This window comes from Pollachius pollachius (genome assembly GCF_949987615.1).
Source record: "Pollachius pollachius genome assembly, chromosome: 6".
Taxonomy (NCBI): Eukaryota; Metazoa; Chordata; class Actinopteri; order Gadiformes; family Gadidae; genus Pollachius; species Pollachius pollachius.
The window spans coordinates 15,520,354-15,537,624 of NC_136939.1; the positions used below are offsets into that span (position 1 = coordinate 15,520,354).

Here is a 17,271-nt window from a genome sequence, read left to right on the forward strand (position 1 = left end):
GTAATCTATTTTGTATAATATTTAGATACAACCAAATAGAGAAAACTAGTCATATCATTACATTGCATTACAGCCCCCTCTTCAAAGGGAGTCAATTGCACCAACACAATTTATGCACAGAAATTACAATAGTTACTTTTCTGTAATTGTTTGAGCGTGCTCTCTGCATGTGCAACCCAATAATACAACAAAACTTGAACACGATTGGTCTGTCTAGCGCATAAATATGTAATTTTCACGCTTTTTCTACGAAAAGAGTTAACACCTTTAACACGCTGTTTTTGAATAATGGCAAAACAGCTGCAGGTTGAAGTGAACTACCAGTAGAGGGCGTGAGGCTACTGTGTCTTAAAATTGCACCAACATTACACTCTATTTACCGACTTGTTACAATCATATCACACTGCGTCGTAAGAGCTTCATTAACCTCACACAGCCATGAACACACCAGTCTAAATACATAAGTCTGAATGCACGTAACACAATTATATAATTATTACATTATTTGAGACTGCAAATTAAACAGACACCGGCAGGTGGAGGTATAATAGTGCCAAATGTACTCCAACCAGTGCTGGTACAAGCATACAAATATATGCACGATGAGGCCTGATTTATAATGGATAAAGTGTTTTAGTAGGCTCTTCATACAGAATGAAATCATGATCAGTATATAATTAGATCAAGTGTTTTGGTCCAAAACTCTGCTTTATAAGCTATGAGTTGTATTGAAGCCAGTGCAGTGATATGAGCATTGGAGTGGTCTGCTTCGTAATTTTAGTTAAAACTCTAGCAGCCTCATAATGGATGAGGTTGAGCTGTTTAAGAGCTTTTTTTGAGAATACGAACAGACATTTTTTGGCTATAAAAAGCATTTAACATGGTATCCATGTATTTAAAAAAGTAACATAGCCCTGAAAACATTATGACGAGATTATATTTATGTACCTGATCTAATGTAGGTTACAAGCCTCTTGAGGAATCCTGAGATTCACTTTGGAGTTTTGCAATGAATATTGGTCTAACCTTGGACTGCTGCTTTAAGTTGTTCAAATAACTCTTGTTGTAACATCTTGTCACTTGTTGTAATCTGAGAATTCCCTGTAATGTAGAGTTCATCTTTCAATGTTCAGTCTATTTCGGGTGAAATTGTTTTGATTGCTACACTTCTCGTTGGGCGCCGGGATTATTTTCTTTATTTGGTTTACTGCGGCGCTTCTCCTTTGTAATGACCTCAAATCTCCACCACCAAGCGCTGATTTGTCCTGGCCTTCAAAAATTTTTTAAGACCATTTCCAATGACGAACGTGGCCTGAATAGCCTATGCCGGCGACCAAAGTACTTCCATAATGATGTCTCGTCTACATAAGCGTCCAGTGGCGAGGTGTCATGAGGTTTCTTGATCGATTTAGTATGCAGTCTGTAAATGTTAAACTATAGGTCATAGCTAACAAGTTTAACTCTGATCTACCTGTTTACCTATAAAATAATTAGAAACCATGGAGCTGATTCGGACTGTAGGCCTACACAAACACACCCACACACACACACACCCACACACGCACACACACACACACACACACACACACACACACACACACACGCACACACACACACAAACACACACACACCGATATCCGTTTGTGAAGCTCCGTCTGGCCAGTGGTTAATTGTTTATTCAGAAAATACTACTTCTCGATAACAGCTATAATCGCTGTTTACATGTTGAACCTGCTAGCTTTACAACGGTAAAAAGCTGCAAACTACGTGACCAGCCGAGCTCTGGTGTGGGTATATAGCATATTAACTTTATAAAAATTCAGATTAACACTGATCATTATCCAACTGATTGGATAATTATTAATAGGCACTTTGCACTCAGGCGCCCCTGTGAACTTATCCACATTACCCATATGGTAGATTCGATATAGCAGTACACTTCTCCACTCCCTTGCTCGACACTATTGTAAGCTAGACCACTTCCTGCCTCAATGTTTTTAGAGGGCCTTAACCATGGTTAAGGAACTACTGAGGGGGGGGGGGGGGGGGGTAAATTAGGATGATTCCAGGGGCGCAGCACTGACGGGGGCGCCCCAGAGGACACTGGTATTATTACAACTATATGCAAGTAAATGTTGGCGAAATATTGATTCATATTTCTTTTAATTTTATTTTTTGGATTAAATCATCAAATTAAATGAACATGTGGTTTGTTTCTCCATTTTTACAAAATCATTAGAAAGTCTTCACCCTATTATCACCCCTCTCATTTGTCATTATTTGGTACAGCCCAAGTCTCACGCTACTGCAGAGCAAAGTAGCCAGGCAGATCGTGGTGAAGCAAGTGCAGGGGGGGGGGGGGGGCTCCACAACTGAATTCTGTCAGGGGGCCCAGAATTCCTAGGGACGTCCCTGCCTACAAACATATCCTAAGCTATACACTACTCATCATCTGTTATTAAATACACACAGACGGACTTGTTGTCAAAAAATACTTTTATTAAAACTGCAAAAATTGATCACAATTTACTCTGACCATTTGTTTGTGTGTGTGTGTGTGTGTGTGTGTAGCAGCGGCGGCTGGTGGCTTTTAAAGTGAGGGAGTAAGGACTGTGCGCTTGGTTGCCATTGGCCTGCTTGCACTGTTGGTGTATGGTGGCATAAGAATGTGAGACTCAAGTTGTTTCAGGGTGTTTTTGTGAACTACAAAATCGTAGGGAGGAATAGTTTTGTGAATAAAATTGATACAAAGCCGTGGCATCACTGTCATTTGAAAGCTGGTGGGCAGCATGTCTTTGAAATGGACTACAAGGGCAAAAGGAAAGGATGCAAAGCCCATTAGTCAAATCAGGCCTACTCTTGAGAAAAATTCTGGGTCTACTTTTGCCCTCAATGACTGAAGTTATTGGTTGTAATTTGGCTATGTTTATTTTCAGTTACAATTGTTTTAAGAAAAGACTCAAGACCAAAAGTGATGCCACTTAGAATGCATCATGCTCTGAATCATTCACCCTTTCCACAATATCAAACAGAACGGTCAGAGTAACAAACTAGTAAAATAACGAGAACATTATTTCAAACAACCTGATCTATAGGCATGGTGCCTAGCAAGGAAAGTCGCATAGCACCAGCGTGAACTTGACACTTGTTGTGGCGTTTGGTTGATCAGTGAAACCATGAACAGCCCACGTTGGAGATTTGTCATTATTCATTAGCAAACAGGGCCAGCAATACAGTCGATTGCTAGTAATGCTACTAGTGAGCCATGAGTACCTAGCAAACCATGTAGCATCCACAACACTGACGTTGCCATTACTTTTGGTGATCTCGATTTTGCGAAGTGGTCGCTAACTTAGCACTGTAACTCAATGAATGGAATGGTTTGTGTTATTAAACATGAAAAATTTTCTGTTTCCAATGTTTCCATTGTACACTTTATTCGCAAATGTTAGAATCTCGTTATCCTTCAGTTGACTTCACCGGCTTTGCGTCTCTTAGACTGAGCGGCAAAGCAGGCAGAGCGGGTTTATTATCGACAGCGTTGCCAGATTGGGCCGATTTCCCGCCAAATGATAATTTTTCCAGCCTAACGTGGTTAAAAGTAGCCCAATTGGGTGGGAAATCTGAGCAATCTGGCAACACTGCTCACCAGCCAGGGATCCTGCTTATTGGTTCATACGCAGCGCGAATAGATTTTTGCGCGAATCAGACGCCTTAAGGTACGGCCACACTGAACGCGTTACGCGCGTAATGCGCCTAACCTGTGTGTGTGTGTTTGTGTGTGTGTGTGTGTGTGTGTGTGCGTGTGCGTGTGTGTGTGTGTTTGCGTGTGTGTGTGTGTGTGTGTGTGTGTCCTGCTCTTCTGATCTTCTGTCTGTCCTGCTCCTATCTTTTCTCCTCCTCTCTGTACTCCTCCTCTGTGTCCTGCTCCTCTCTGTTCTCCTCCTTTCTGTTCTCCTCCTCTCTGTTCTTATGACTGTTCTCCTCCTCTCTGTCCTGCTGCTCTCTGTTCACCTCCTCTCTGTCCTGCACCTCTCTGTTCACCTCCTCTCTGTCCTGCTCCTCTCTGTTCTCCTCTCTGTTCCCCATCTCTCTGTTCACCTCCTCTCTGTCCTGCTCCTCTCTGTTCTCCTCTCTGGCCTGTTCCTCTCTGTTCTCCTCCTCTCTGTTCTTATGTCTGTTCTCCTCCTCTCTGTTCAGCTCCTCTCTGTTCTCCTCCTCTCTGTTCTCCTCCTCTCTGTTCTCCTCCTCTCTGTCCTGCTCCTCTCTGTTCACCTCCTCTCTGTCCTGTTCCTCTCTGTTTTCCTCCTCTCTGTCCCGCTCCTCTCTGTTCTCCTCCTCTCTGTTCTTATGTCTGTTCTCTTCCTCTCTGTCCTGTTCCTCTCTGTTCTCCTCCTCTTGGTTTTCCTGTCTCAACTGCTCTATGTTCTCCTCCCTGGCCTCATGGTCAAATGTTTCTTTGATTTCTTCTTGTTTAGTTTTTTACAAATAAATCTAGTGTATTGTTCTATAATCTTTTTGGCATTCTTCTCCTCTTACTGGTCTGTATCTCAAAGTTCTGTCTGACCTGTTTTCTGTGAGAGGATCAGGGGGGTTGTAATACCTTATTTATACATATTATGTTGATTTAAGATATGTAACTAAGGGTTTGAATGAATGCATGTAATTATTACGAAAATATAGCAAGAGCAATAACAAATAACAAATAAAACAACATAGAAGAAAAAAAAACGTCCAGGTTCTGCTATGAAGGCTATAGGTGTATAACATTTAAATAATCAAAGTACTTGAAGAGTAGTTCCTTCAATCCTTCACAAAAAAGTACCCGCTGCCAGGGAGGAAACTTAAAGGGACACAAAACAGGAAGACAGTCAATTGTTTTTTTTTGGTTACTTAGGTAAGCATTTGGACATAAACAAATTGTGATTGACGGATCGGATAGCAATGCCAAGTTCAAAAACTGTTGCGGGAACACGCTGGCTTTCAGAGGTAGGGGAGAAAGGATAGATCAGACGTTTTCAACTCCTGATTATAGGACCATTAATATCAGGAGTTTATTATATAGTGGTTGTTTTTGGAAATGATCACTGAGGTGCTGACCTCGGTGACCTCATAGTTGGCTACGGCCATGGTGGTTGGATAGGAAATATAGCAGTCAAGTAAAGGGACATGTGGGTCTAGGGGCCTGAGGCAGCAAATGGATCATTATAGTGGTGAGGGAATCCATACATAAATCTCAAAACATAAATTGCATGACCTTCACCATAGGTCATGAAGGATGGGTGATGACCGAGATTGCGGGTACAAGCGGCCGAGATGGGTTTGCTCCGGAGGGTGGCTGGCATCTCCCTTAGGGATAGGGTGAGAAGCTCAGCCGTCCTTGAGTAACTGGGATTAGAGTCTTAGAAAAGAGTCAGTTGAGGTAGTTTGGGCATCTGGTAAGGATACCCACTGGGCGACCCCCTTGGGGAGGGCGACCCCCCTTGGGAGGTGTTCCAGGCACGACCAGTGGAGAGGAGGCCTCAGCGAAGACCCAGGACTAGGTGGAGAGATTGTATCTCAACACTGGCCTGGGAACGCCTCGGGATCCCCCCGTCAGAGCTGGTCAATGTGTCCCGGGAAACGGAAGTCTGTTGTCAACAAAGAAGTTGATAACAAAGAAGTTATCAACTGTTTCTGATAATAATTAATCCCATAGGAAAGCGTCTGATAATGGGAGCTGAGTTTCGGATTGAGTTGGAGAGAGAGAAGTATGACAAGGTTATAGAAGTATGACAAGGCCATAATAAATTGCAAACTAGTCATTACCTAACCCGTGTTAATATTTGTTAATTGTTACTAAAATATCTATTTGGCACAAGTTAATATTTTTTTCAAGATTAATTAAATTTTAGTTGTTTGCATAACCCTAACCCAACCCTAACACACGACCCTAACCCTAACACACAGCAGGGTCATAGTTTAAACTTCGAAATTCGGACTTCCTGCAGCAGAGCAGGAAGTTCAGACTTCCGGGAAACGGAAGTCTGGGCCCCTGCTGGAGCTGCTGCCACCGCGACCCCACCCCGGAGAAGCAGAGGACGATGAAGATGAGGATGTTTTTTAAGTCCCCACAAAGAACACCAATTAGTTTATTTATTGTACACTTTATAGCTCATATAACAAAACAACGCAGCACTGCATAGTCCGATTTAATAACTTGAATTAGGTTTAACCCTTACCCTTAAAAAAATTGAAATCTGCTACTGTTAAAACCAATTTAAACTTACATCCACCTCTTTGATACTTGTTGACATCCCAAGGGATCAATAAGCCATCATAGGATTTGGTTTCATCAGAACAACATGTTACTGTTTCATCACATCAATAGAGTGGCCCTGAAAACTGGGCCACTAATGAGCACACACACACAGACTCCCTCCAACCCTCTGGGGATTGTTATTAATGAGACCTGGCTGGAAACAAAGAAGTTATCAACTGTTTCTGATAATAATTAATCCCATAGGAAAGCGTCTGATAATGGGAGCTGAGTTTCGGATTGAGTTGGAGAGAGAGAAGTATTGTGGAAGCAATGGGATTATTTGATTGGCATAACTCAGGATATAATGATTTTTTTTTGAAAATTATTGATGTATTTACTGTGTAACCACACACACACACACACACACACACACGCACACACACACACACACACACACACACACACACACACACAAGATAGACGAAAAAGAGAGAGAGAGAGAGTAAGGACGAGGGACCAGGCTTTTGCCCCATGGAGACTGGCCTCTGGCCTCTGGCCTCTGGGGCCATAGGTCTCCTCTAATTCTATCAGCCGGTGGTCACTGGGAGGCCATGTGGACTGATCATTATATGCCATACCATGGTAAATGAAGTATGAACCTTTTCAGATGGCAGTCCTGTCAAGACCAATGGCTACAGCATGGAATGCCATCTACCAGGGTTAAAGCTTTGTTGAATTCCACCAAATGGCATGTATTTTTATAATTACATAATAATAATAATAATAATAATAATTATTATTATTATTATTATTATTATTATTATTATTATTATTATTATTATTATTACTATTAATAATTAACTATTATTATTATATAAAAAAATATATAATTAATGCTTTCACCTCATTTCACCTCATGACAAGGTTTGGTAACACATTATAATAAGGTGACATAATAAATTGCAAACTAGTCATTACCTAACCCTTTGTTAATATTTGTAATTGTTACTAAAATATCTATTAGCCGTCCTTGAGGAACTGGGATTAGAGTCTTAGAAAAAGTCAGTTGAGGTGGTTCGGGCATCTGGTAAGGATGCCCACTGGGCGATCCCCTTGGGGGGGCAACCCCCCTTGGGGAGGGCGACCCACCTTGGGAGGTGTTCCAGGCACGACCAGTGGAGAGGAGGCCTCAGCGAAGACCCAGGACCAGGTGGAGAGATTGTATCTCAACACTGGCCTGGGAACGCCTTGGGATCCCCCCGTCAGAGCTGGTCAATGTGTCCCAGGAATCTGAAGTCTGTTGTTAACAAAGAAGTTGATAGCAAAGAAGTTATCAAATGTTTCTGATAATAATTAATCCCATAAGAAAGCATCTGATAATGGGAGCTGAGTTTCGGATTGAGTTGGAGAGAGAGAAGTATGACAAGGTTTGGCAACACATTATAATAAGGTGCCATAATAAATTGTACTAGTCTAATTGTAATAAGTGTACTGTAACTAGTCATTACCTAACCCTTTGTTAATATTTGTTAATTGTTACTAAAATATCTATTTGGCACAAGTTAATATTTTCTTCAAGATTAATTAAATATTAGTTGTTTGCATAACCCTAACCCAACCCGAACACACGACCCTAACCCTAACCCTAACACACAGCAGGGTCATAGTTTAAACTTCGAAATTCGGACTTCATGCAGCAGAGCACAACTTTGGACAAACAACGTCCAGGCCTCATCATCCACAGGCCAATGCCCACAGGAACAGGAGACACGTCCAGGCAGTGCCAGAGTCTGCTTGTCCCCTCCTGTCTCTACTGGTGCCACTCCAGAGCCCACAGCACCACGTAACCCAAGGTCCACTCCAGAGAGTTAACCCGGATCAGCAGGGCTGTACATCTCTTGGGAGACTAGCTTTAGCATAAAATAGACATTCACAATCTGGGCAGGACATTGCTTCAACTTCACAAGTAAAACACGCCTCTACACTTCCACACTTGATCACGTGATCGCAAATCTACTAAATGCATCCATACACAAAATGAAATGTGATAACCTGCAAGTTTTTGTCTTCTTTAGAGAATTGTTTGAGAATGCAATAACACATTATAGAATATGGTTCTGTAGCAGTATTTTTTAACTACCAGCATCGGGAATTTAAAACAAATATATTGACTTTTTGTTTACATTTTAGTTTGGATGGAGAACTTAACCAAGCCTACACCTCTGAAGCAGCCGATTGTGTTTGAGCTAGAGAGCTTTGAGGTGCCCCAAGACCAGGCTCCTGTACTCCTCTTCCTGGCTCTTTTCAACTACATGGTGGTGCTTCTGGCCAACGGGCTGGTGATGAGCATCATCGTGGCAGACAGGACCCTGCACAGACCCATGAATGTGTTCATCTGTAACCTAGCAGCCTGCGACCTGCTTGGAGGCACTGCTGTGCTCATACGGCTTATAATGTACCTCGCCACCGGGCAGAAGAGGATTGCGTATGGCGAGGCCATTGCCCAGGCCTTCGCGGTACACACCTACGGAGCTGCTGTTCAGACCATTTTGGCCACTATGGCTTATGACAGGTGTGGAACTGCATTAATATGATTTAGAAATGTGAGTGAATATGAGTATGACCTGATTCTTGATTAGCTCCTTTCAATTGGTTTAGGCTCATGATTAAGCAATGTGTTAACGTTTCCTCTAAACAGGTATTAGCAGTGTGTAACGTTTCCTCCCTGCAGCTATTAAGCATTGTGTAACATTTCCTCTATGCAGGTATCTAGCAGTTTGTGAGCCACTGAGGTACCATGCCCTCATGACACCGGCTAGGCTACTCTTCTCTTGGGTCCTGGCCTGGGTGGTGGCTCTGCTCTGTATCGGTGTGCTCTTTGCCTTGAATGTGGGAACCCCCTTGTGCGGCACCGTCATCAAGCACGTCTATTGCAGCAACCGTTCAATTCTGTTCCTGGCCTGTGAACCGACGCCAATAAATAACATCTATGGTCAGTTTCAATGCGGAAATGAATATCTTTTTGTGGAATATGGGAATTGTAGAATGAAGAACAACAGGCATTGTTTACCAATCATTTATAATTATAAATTAATCTAAGCCATGATATTTTTTTATAGGAACATATAATATGCATTACGGTGATCACTGTCAAGGTATAAAATAAGAGTTCAAAGAAAAAAAGTAAAGTAAAGAAGGGACTGTAAATATGTCAAGAGTTGTCTTCCTACATCTTAACAGTAGAGAGACACACATATCATTGATATTGGTGATTGTCTATCCTAAAATTTAAGCAGTAACTATGAAAGGAAAGCTTTCCATTGTGAGGAAAAATGTACACATTTTAATGTAATAATTTCTTCCCTAGGTTTGATCATGTCTTGGTCTTTAAGTACAGGATGCTTCCTTGTCATCGCTTTCTCTTACATCAAGATTCTGCATGCCTGCGCAAAAAACAGCAATGATGGCACCATGCGGAAGAAAGCTTTCCAGACCTGTGCTTCTCATCTTGTCATTTATTTGATCTATCAAATTGGCTCTACAATCGTAATTCTGTCCCAAAGGTTCACCTCAGCATCTCCAAATCTCAAGAAATTCTTCAGCATACTGATTATTATTATCCCACCTGCTGTGAACCCTGTTATCTACGGCCTTGTTACGAAGGAGTTACGTACCAGCCTATTGAAACTGTTTAAAACTAAAGTCCAATCCAGGACCCTGTTCAGTACATCATAATTCATAAAATAAATAATGAATTGACCATATTTGCAAGGACTACAATTTATTCATGCTGAATATAATATCAAAAACATTGTGGCAAATGTGGGAAGAATGTATATTTTTTATACTTATAAGTAAAATCAATCAGGTAGTAAAAGTTATGCTATAGCAATATTTATGTATGTAAGTCATGTAAGTCATAATATTTACTGGTGATAAATAAATAATTTTAACGCACCATAAGTGACTGGAACGCACTTATGGTATGTTCCAGGCAACCCGTAACCCGTGTTTTCACAACCTTCTAGCCGTGAAAGTGCCCTGGAACGGCAGTCAAACCCGCAACTCACTACCCGTGAACTTGCACAAGATAGATGTACTCCCAGTTCCAGCTCCTAACTTACGGGCTAAAAAGTGTCACTGGAACGCATCATTGCTCCCAAGTCATTCTGTGCCCCTGTTGTGTTTGCATAACTTCCTGTAGGTCTGGGACCCACATATTGATAATTTAAGTAATTTTTAAAAAATCTTTTTCATTTTCATCCTTTTAACTTATTGATGTACTAACACTTGTACTAAAACGTTAAAGCGGGATTCATTTGCATGATTATCTTGTACAACAAAATGCATACATAAAATAAAATTTGGAATGGATTTTTTGGCGACGCAAAGCAACCATAAACTTCTGGTTTGCCCCACAGAAACACGTCGGCCTAGTCTGTCCCACAGAAGAAGAAGAAATGTCCAACGCGGGTCACTGGACAATCGAACAGCGGAATTCATATTCCTGATTATCCTATTGAAAAAATATGGATTCATAAAATTAACCATTCAAATGGATTTTTCGGTTGAAAAAAGGCAAACGTTGCTTCACAAAAGAGGTCATCCTCATCCGTCCCAAAGAAGATTAAATTTCACCCCTGGGTACACGTTTTTCTAATGAAAGAACATCAGTTACATCAAATAACACAAAACATAGCAGCTCAGATAACCTTACACAATGGTAAGACAATGATTCAAACAACATGTATGTGTGGTTTTTAAGGGATAGCAGCATCGATACGAATCACCATGGAAATTATAGAAAATGTTCTATTAGCTAACAAACTAAACATCCTATACATTCACTGACTTTATTGCTAGAAGTGTTATCAAAGCGCATTTTATTGCCGAAACTACCTTAAAATGTTGCTTTTTCCACGTCGTTGAGGTTGGAGATCAGGTTATGTAGTTTGCATTGCTAGGGTTACTTGAGGAAGAATTGTTATGTTCAGGAAATAAGTATTTATGTAGTGCCTGTTACAGTTAAGGCGTCTACAGTAATGACGTCTAAATGATTATTACTGCAATAACAATAACAGTACTGTGATTATTAATCTAATAACATTTATTTTAATTTGATGGAACTGTGATTCAATGTGCAGTAAGCATACTGTGGAATGTTCTAAAGCAATCCTACTTTTTTTTTACCTTTCATAATGTCACGTGGTATCTTGTAAGGTCAATCCATTAGATTGATTGAATGATCCCTAATGATAAATAAAAAGTAACAGGACGACAAGGGGAGCATCCCAGGTGTTAGCCTGGTGTGCAAGTGGTGACTGCAACCAAAAACTTCAGCAATTGGAAGGCAAACAAGAGAAGGTACTATGAAATACCAATTTGAAATTACAAGTAGACAAGTCGATCATATTTATACCAATTTTATTTATATTATATATTTACTATATTTTCCTTTTTTAATTATTCAAAAGAAATAGTCAATTTCTATTATTATTGTTGAGTAAATAATAGAAAATAATAATGATCAATGCAAAATTACGTTTCTAATTAAAATTGTATTGTCAATATTGGCATCTTGTAATTAGTGATGACACATATTCATTATGGTCTTAATATTGTCTTACCGCTACATTAACTACCCAAAACTTTTCAGATAACAGATTTTCTTTATTTTGCATTTGGTTTCAGCTCAATGGAAAACTACACATACAACAGTTACATGCTTCATTTGGAAGGGTTACAAGTGACAAAGGACACAATGTACCCTGCGTTCATCTTCCTGCTGTTCGCCTATCTTTTCATCATATTTGTGAATGTGGGCATGGTAGTAATAGTGTTCATTGAAAGATCCCTTCACCAGCCTATGTATTTCCTTTTTTGCAACCTGCCATTCAATGACATATTAGGGAACTCCATCATGGTGCCACGGCTGCTTGCATACGTCTTTGTGCCTCCTTCTGAACGCTTCATCAGCTACTACGAGTGTGTGGTCCAGGCCTTTACCACACACATGTTTGGCACAACTTCCCACACCATTATGATGATCATGGCCTTTGATAGATACGTGGCTATCTGTGTTCCCTTGCGCTACGCCACAATAATGAGTAACAAAATGGTTATTAATCTGACTGCTGCAGCATGGGCAGTTGCGTTTGTTTTTGTGATAGTTCTCATAAGTCTTACCTTACGACTCAACAGATGCAGGGATGTCATTGAAAATTATTACTGTGACAACGCTAGCTTATTTAAACTTTCCTGTGAAAGTGTTTTTATTAATAATGTGTATGGCCTCACATTTACTGTGCTTCTATTTGTTGCATCTCTGGGCAGCGTGCTCCTTACCTATGCTAAGATCACAGCTGTCTGTTTGTCAAGTAAGAACAAGGCTTTGAATAGTAAAGCCTTAAAGACTTGCAGCACTCATCTGTGTCTCTATTTGCTCATGGTGATTAGTGGTTTGTTACCTATTGTCCTCCACCGTTTTCCCAAGTGGACACATGAACGAAAGATTGCATCAATCTTGTTCCATATAGTTCCAGGCAGCCTCAACCCAATCATTTATGGCTTTCAGTCAACAGAGGTCCGAAAATTCTTGTCCAATGTGTTGCGGTCCAAGAAAATGTCATCTGTGTGAGGTTGTAGCTTTTGTTGTTGTAAATACCAATAGCGGTAATAAGACAGTGAATGCTATCCTCACTTCCTAAGAGGCCTTATTTGTATCTTACCTATTTTTTTACTCATGTGTTTAACTTCTTAATATAATAAACATGCATAACACAACATAATTGTCCCAGTATATTATTTGCACTTCATGCTGCGTTAACCATCAGGTTTCTCGGATCCATAATCTCCGAGACCCTTAAGTGGGATTGATTAACTAGTTTAGGAAGTCCAAGCCTCCTCAGGAGATTCTGATCCATTTTTAATTTGCAATAATCAAGTTCTCTGCACAACCATCACGGTCTGTTTTGGCCAGCAATGATGCAGGAACAGACTATAATGGACAGTCAGGACTATAGAAAATGTCTGAGTCAGGAGCACCGTACACGATAATCAGACACAAGAAAGGTTTCTTTCCACAGGTCGTCGCTCCAGTGAGCACTTTAACTGCCATTGAGTGTCAGTAACAGTCCCCATGCGAATAATTATAACACCATCAGCAAACGGTACATACAAATTCAAACGTATATATGTTGTAGGGTTAGGGTTAGCCCCAACCCTACCGTTTGAACACCATTTTTTACATATCATTGAAAAATATGAACTAAAGCATGCTGTTTATATATTGTATATTGTATACATGTGTATACTGTCATGTCAACCAACCATGTTTATATAAAATAACCTGTTAATCATCCCATATTAATGCCATCATCTTTGCAATCGCTTGCAACAAACTCAAACCATGGACTTATGGCCGTCTACGCTCATATATTTTGCAGAAAATATGCAACAGCGACCACTGGGGTCACAATCTACAATGGGTAACAGATTACTGTGAAGCTCCGTCTGAGCTGCGATTTATTAAATGTCCATGTCCGAGTGAGGGTTAGGCTTCTCGGAAACCTATAGTATAACGCTACGATGTGTGGCACATTTCATATACAACATATAACAGTCACACAATTACGGTACTAAATAAAGTTCCATAAAGTCGGCGTGGGACCATGAGGATAACACGTCCCCCTGTTTTCTAAAACTCTCAGCCCAAAACGCATTTATTAAAATCTCGTGATTTTCAAATTCCATCTGAAACAGTGGGTTTAGTGGCTCTCAAATATATCCAACCCAGTCTCACACCAAAATGTATGCGTGTATGTCCAAGGCCAAGTTACCATGGCCCACGACAGCCAGACAGTTACCATTATGGTCACAAATGATAGGGTTACCATCAGTGTTGGGAAAGTTCACTTTCTACGTGAACTAGTTCAAAGTTCAGTTCACAAATTTTAAAATGAACTAATTCAGTTAAACGTTCATAATTCAAAACTTTGAACTAAGTACACAGTTCCAAAAAATTAACTAGTTCGTAATTCTTTTTTTCAATATGTTGCTGTGAGCTATTCGTTTTTTCCGGCATTTTGAACATTGAGCCCCCTTTGAGGTTTGTCTAGGATGAAATAGAGTGGTTGAATCAAGTATTGTAGCTTAATACAGTTTCTATCGTGTTTTATTGCACATTTAGCACATTTTGTAAATCCCATTGTTATCTGTTGGAAGACTCATTGCTCCTTGGCCGGAAACGGAGAGGGGGGGTGTTCACGTTTGGTTGTAGTATTTTCGCTCGGTTCTAGCCCTACTACTCCGTTTCCGGCCAACAAGCAATGATTCTAAGAGGTATTCTAGTCCGCTGAGCTATGAGCCAGAGAGCTAATGTTATGGATTGTACATATTTATAATTCAAAATTCGTCTCAGCCTTTATACCACAGATACTCTAGGGTCTATAGCATATAACCGTGTTGTCTGATTACAGCTTAATTCATTTTCCACAATTTAATAGCTCTCGTTTTGAACAATAATCACCGCGCCATTCGTTTCAATGGGAATTGCGCCGGTCTGTACTTTTAAAATAAAGTGTACATCTTTATAATTTGAAATTCATCCCAGGCTTTATACGACAGATACTATAGGGTCTATAGCATATAACCGCGTTTTCTGATTATAGTTTAATGTAACAGTAAACTGGCAACACCGCAACTGCAAATTAACCGCACAGAGATTACCATGGCAACCGGTCAAACAACACAGCGTTCTGCGAGCGTATCCGCCGTGTTGATAAACAAATAACCCCCATATTGATCGAAGTTAAACTGAGTGAGCGTGCCATTCACAGACACCAGAATGAACGAATTCACAGTAAAGTTCATCAGGCAGTAATACAGTACGTTCAGTTCACGTTTGCCCAAAATATGAACGAGTTCATGAACTATCGTTCAATGAACGCGTTCAGGCACAACTCTGGTTACCATTGACCACTTTTATATGAATGAGGGCATTAAACTCTACTAAAACTATATGTTTGGAGAATCTAGCCCAACTGGAAGTCACAGAATTAGTCTGTGATCTTGGGGCCCAGTACACTTGGGAACGACGTAAACACATGTCTTTATTTTCAATATGAAAGAGGGCCTAGCCGTTGCCAGAAATATTTTAAATTTGTTGACAAGAGATAGAAACTTGTCCATTAGACCTTCAACCAGGTTGCATCTTGGGATTGCTCTGTATTGTGGGTCTCTTGGCAAAAAAGGCGGACCATAACCTCAGGCCACGGGGTTCATCAGGCCACGGGGTCGTCCGTGGTTTAGGGTTGCTAAACCACGGACGACCCCGTGGCCTGATGAACAAGGTTTGTGTGGGGGTCCCAGTCAGGCCTTTGAATAAGGTTGTCAATTCTTAGGTCGGTAAGACCTTTCTATCTCCAAAACTATATTTTACACCACATTCTGATCAACTAGGTCTTGCAGGCAACACTTAGTAAAAAAAACAGACCATTTGGAAAATCTTTTTCTGTAAGCGAAGATAGAAGATATGTCAACCACGGGACCCAGGGGAACATGCATTTGCATTTTGGTATTTTTAGCCAACTCAAAAGGGTAGAGGGGCTAGACCTCCAACAGTAGCGTAAATGGGGATAAAACATTGAGCAGTTTATAGTTCCCCATTTTTGATAGGATGGAGAGGGACATTTGTGCCTGAAGGTGTGTAGACACAGCTGGCCTGTCTACAGTTTTTCAAGGCTGGGTTCAAAAGGTTAAAAGGAGACGGCACCACGGACCCTTATCAGATAAAAAAAGTGAATGTGCATTACGCTCATAACTTTTTGTCATTATAAAAGAGAGGCCTGATTCTCAGATATGCATATTGGATGGTTAGGGTGTAGGTCTGGGAAGAAATCTTGCAAGCGAGCTGCTGGGTGCCATGAGATGGAGCATTTGCTAAGGCTTAGTGAGTCATTTCTTGTTGGGCTGGAGCCCCCAAATCAATAACCGTATATGTCCTTTGAGACCCTCTTAGATATAAAAGAAACCCCAGGTTATAGCTGACTTGTTACTGTCATTGACTCAGAAGTCACCTACTCAATGCATCACTTCCTGTAGATCTTAGGCCTCCTAATTGATCATTGTAATATATTTGAATGCCCTCTTTCATATATATGACACCACCACCACCGGGTGTGGCAACAATTCTCCATATCCATATGGGGAGGGGGGGGGGGGGGGGGGGGTGCTTCAATACACACTCAGGATGAAGAATGACTTCTCACACACAAAATAAAACCCTATTCTCAAATAAAACCTTCAAAAATATAACGGATAGTGCCACTGGCATTACACAAAGTGGTTATCAAACAATAAGGATATTAATTGAAAGCATCACATAACCCCCATAAAAAAACTATTATAACTAATTGGCTTTTCCTTCTAGAAAGAATAAAAGCTGTGGTATTGCTCATTAAGCACCCATATCCTCCCAATGGACTGTCACGCTGTTTTGCGCGCACAATTTTACCACCATGAAGATTCGACAATCAAAGATGAGGCTTTAGCAAAGATTCAAATCTTAAAAGTTCCAGTACATAGCACATTATTCAGAGTGAGTAACGCCTTAGCATTAAGTGGTTGAGACGCTATGTACGGGCAAGATGGACACTTTTAAGCCTTTCCCCCAAGTTAAAGCAATAAATCTCTCTCTCTCTTTCTCTCTCTCTCTCTCTCTCTCTCCCTCTCTCTCTCTCTCTCTCTCTCTCTCTCTCTCTCTCTCTCTCTCTCTCTCTCTCTCTCTCCTACACACACACAAACACATGTCTGTAATTGTGTTACTTATTCATTTAGTGAAAAAAACAACTGTTACCATGACAATAGACATTTCCCCCATTTAGTTTCCCTGTATGGTAGCCAGGGTCATTAAAAGGTCCCTAAAGCCTCTTTCACCAAACTGGGTATAATTAGCATTAACTAATATAGTGGGTGTGATTTAACAATATTGGAGGTTCGGAGGTGGACTTGATCGAGGTCAAATGTGTATT

The 17,271-nt window shown here is 40.6% G+C and overlaps 2 protein-coding genes across 2 annotated transcripts; both read left to right on the forward strand.

The window, feature by feature from the left end:
* Positions 1 to 8,436: 8,436 nt before the first annotated feature.
* On the forward strand, positions 8,437 to 10,246 carry LOC307077638 (olfactory receptor 2C3-like; the record flags this gene model as incomplete). The annotated part of the gene is made up of 4 exons (XM_079739067.1): positions 8,437 to 8,813; positions 9,007 to 9,233; positions 9,609 to 9,911; positions 10,236 to 10,246. 4 exons carry the CDS (start codon positions 8,437 to 8,439, stop codon positions 10,244 to 10,246), a joined length of 918 nt encoding a protein of 305 aa, XP_079595193.1.
* A 1,690-nt stretch (positions 10,247 to 11,936) lies between these two features.
* LOC307077639 (olfactory receptor 8G17-like) lies at positions 11,937 to 12,878 on the forward strand (the record flags this gene model as incomplete). Its single annotated transcript, XM_079739068.1, has 1 exon — positions 11,937 to 12,878. One exon carries the CDS (start codon positions 11,937 to 11,939, stop codon positions 12,876 to 12,878), a length of 942 nt encoding a protein of 313 aa, XP_079595194.1.
* Positions 12,879 to 17,271: the final 4,393 nt, after the last annotated feature.